This window comes from Magnolia sinica, chromosome 12, assembly GCF_029962835.1.
Source record: "Magnolia sinica isolate HGM2019 chromosome 12, MsV1, whole genome shotgun sequence".
Lineage (NCBI taxonomy): Eukaryota > Viridiplantae > Streptophyta > Magnoliopsida > Magnoliales > Magnoliaceae > Magnolia > Magnolia sinica.
This window is the reverse complement of record NC_080584.1, coordinates 76,044,632-76,047,414: the sequence shown is the minus strand read 5'-3', so window position 1 is coordinate 76,047,414 and position 2,783 is coordinate 76,044,632. Positions and strand designations below refer to the sequence as shown.

General features: G+C 39.3%; 1 protein-coding gene across 1 annotated transcript; it reads right to left on the bottom strand.

Moving 5' to 3' along the window:
* Nucleotides 1–1,219: 1,219 nt before the first annotated feature.
* Nucleotides 1,220–2,544, bottom strand: LOC131220270 (G-type lectin S-receptor-like serine/threonine-protein kinase At2g19130). The gene has a single exon (XM_058215220.1). It carries the CDS (start codon nucleotides 2,447–2,449, stop codon nucleotides 1,220–1,222), a length of 1,230 nt encoding a protein of 409 aa, XP_058071203.1. The 5' UTR covers nucleotides 2,450–2,544.
* Between the last annotated feature and the right edge of the window lie 239 nt (nucleotides 2,545–2,783).

Below are 2,783 nucleotides of genomic sequence, written 5' to 3'. Positions count from 1 at the left end.
GTAAAACAATGTAAGAACATCATTAAATTGGCTCCAGTTGAAAGTCTAATAAATTTATTTTTCGACCAGCCTAACATCATGTAATTCTAATACTATTTGAATGACATAGAACCATTTGGTTCTTTGGTGGAAAGCTTTTAGCCCTTTAGTGAAATTGGTGGGAGCTGCTTTGATGGTTTTGTTCATCTTTTCTGGTACAAAAGTGGAAGCAGATGGATCAAATCACAAGTATAAGCCCTTTGTATGCAAACAAAGTGGGTCTTTTTCACATTCCAAGGTAATCTTTTCTTTTTTTTTCTTTTTTTTTTTTCTTTTTGGGTCTTTTGAAAATTATGTAGATCTGTATTTATCTTGTTCTCTTTTCCCAAGACAATTTTTAATGAATTTATTTTTTTTTCTTTTATAGACCCCATACTATAAGTAGAGTAACATTGTAACCATGGTTATGCCATTGATGGGAAGCCACGTAAAGAGCCGAAAAACTAACTTCCATGGAGCAGCTAAGGACTAGCCTGGTTCTGGCTATCATAGGAGCAATTTTCAAAGGGCTAATGGTGGGTGATCCACTCTTCTCGTTGCATACAAGTGGGGCAATCTAGAGTTCAAATCACTTCAGCCTTTTGACGCCACTCGTGCTAGGAGTAAGACCATATAGAGGATTTGTTTTTATTTATTTATTTACATTCAAGACCATTTATTGTAATATTTTTTTTTATTGTGTGGTAATATAATTTTTTTTAAAATATTCAGTTTTATTTGTATTGCATCATTTTTATGTTTCAAATCTTTAAAAAATATAGGTTTTGATTGAATTATATATAATAAAAAAAAATTACTGGCATGCTAGGGCCTCACAAATCCATACAAAGGCTTCTACCGGCTCTTGTGTAGAAATCTTACGGCGCTTTTTCGCAAGAAAAAGTGTCCGCAAACCATTTTTACCGGCGCTCTAAGTGATTTTTACTGGCACTTTTTCGCGTCGGAAAAACAGACAATTATCGGCGCTCAGAAAGGCGCCGATAGAAGTTACTAGCTCCGCCAATACTTTTAGCGACGCCAATAATAGAATCACCGGCGCTTACAGGGACTTATAGCGGCGCTTGTGAGCGCCGCTAAAAGTCTCATTTGTTGTCCTGAAAACAAACAAATACACATTTTAAAAAAGATAACCGCGATTGGGAAAAATAAAATGAAGATAAATCATTAAAATTTACCATTTCTAGTGACTTTTTGTTTGAGAGTCATTAGGTGGATCAAGCTCTGAAGCAGCAAGACGAACATAAAGATCAGGGACATTTCTAGAGATGTTGGCGGAGATCTTACCAAGATTCATCAACTCTCCATCCCAAAAGGAACATCCGGTTCTGTTGTCATGAGCAGAAGCATAAGCAATACAATAGCATTTTCTCCTGCACTCAATTTTGCAGTATTCTAGGCTGAGACTTGAATTCTTTAGAAGTCGAGGGTTACCAGAAAACATCATGTCACTCAACCGCAAGAACCCATCTTGACTCCCACACTTCAGTTCTATTCGCCTCACGCACCCCTTTGATTTATCACCTGCATCCCAATTTCGTCGAGAGTAAGGCTCAAACCTGTGCAAGCACTTGCAGAAAGAGAGCACCGTCCCTTCGCAGATTTGCCCAGACACGTCCATCACCAGTATTGAAATTATAGTTTTATAATAAAGTGGATAAATAAAATATGTCCCATCTGCATTCGATACGTAGCTGCAATTTAATAAATAATTTGTTCTCATTTCAGGAACAAGGCTGAAAATCTCCCCGTTCAAAGTGCCACTAGTCCAGTAGTTTTGTCGTACTCTCTGTATAAAAAATTGAGCCAATCCATTGGAATCTATTACAAAAGTGAAGTCCCCAGGAGCAGAGTCATCTTCACTTGTCCATGAAGCAAGGAGCCATTTTCGCCCACTCGTTCTATTCACTCCCAGTTTCATGCCAGGGAGATACGTATCGGTAGGATAATCAATGCTTTGCCATATGACCTGGCCTTCATCATTCGTCGAATTCCCTTCTATCAGTATGAGGTTTCCGGAATCTAAGAGCCGAGCACTAGTTTGATTGGTAGCAGAATCAGATGTCACCATGAAGTTGCCTACAATCTCATCCAAGATCATCAGATTTCCATTGTTGTTGTTGATTGTAAGGACACCAGATGAATGCGATACTAGATTTTTCCTATTGGCAACCCATACAACACTTTGTTTCGTGACTTTCTTGTACCATATTACCACGTAACGACTCTTGGACTTGCCGGGGCTGAAGAAGCCCAGCTCAAAAACCTCACCAGCAGAAATCAAGGTCTTCCTGTCAGGGAGCAGTTGGTCTTGTGTGATGGTATCCGCCGCGTGGGAAAATCGAATGCAGAGGCAGTAGAATATGAAGAAACTGAGAAGAATAAACAGTTTGCCAGATTTTCTTTTCATCATCGAATGATTAACAAGCTTGCAATTCACCAGCAATGGAAGCTGATTGAATGGCACCTGTGGCCGATCAGTTAAGGAAGAAAACTCCGATTTGCCTGATTACCCAACCATACCAAGTGTTCAGTGGTGACTACTGAAAGCTTATGACCACTTCTATAGCCAGTCTGGAACATGATCATAAGACTCGGCTACTTGAATTGACTCGTCCAACCCAGATGCAAGTTCGAGCTGAATGTGTTGGACGTAGATCAGTGGGGCCCACTTGTGAGCAATCACTAGTGGATATGTCCTATGTTTTCTCCGGTCTCTTCCTTTGAATTAAATTTCAAATTCAAAT

Coding starts and splice junctions, on each gene's coding strand:
- LOC131220270 (XM_058215220.1), bottom strand. CDS start 2,449: ATGATGAAAAGAAAATCTGGCAAACTGTTTATTCTTCTCAGTTTCTTC.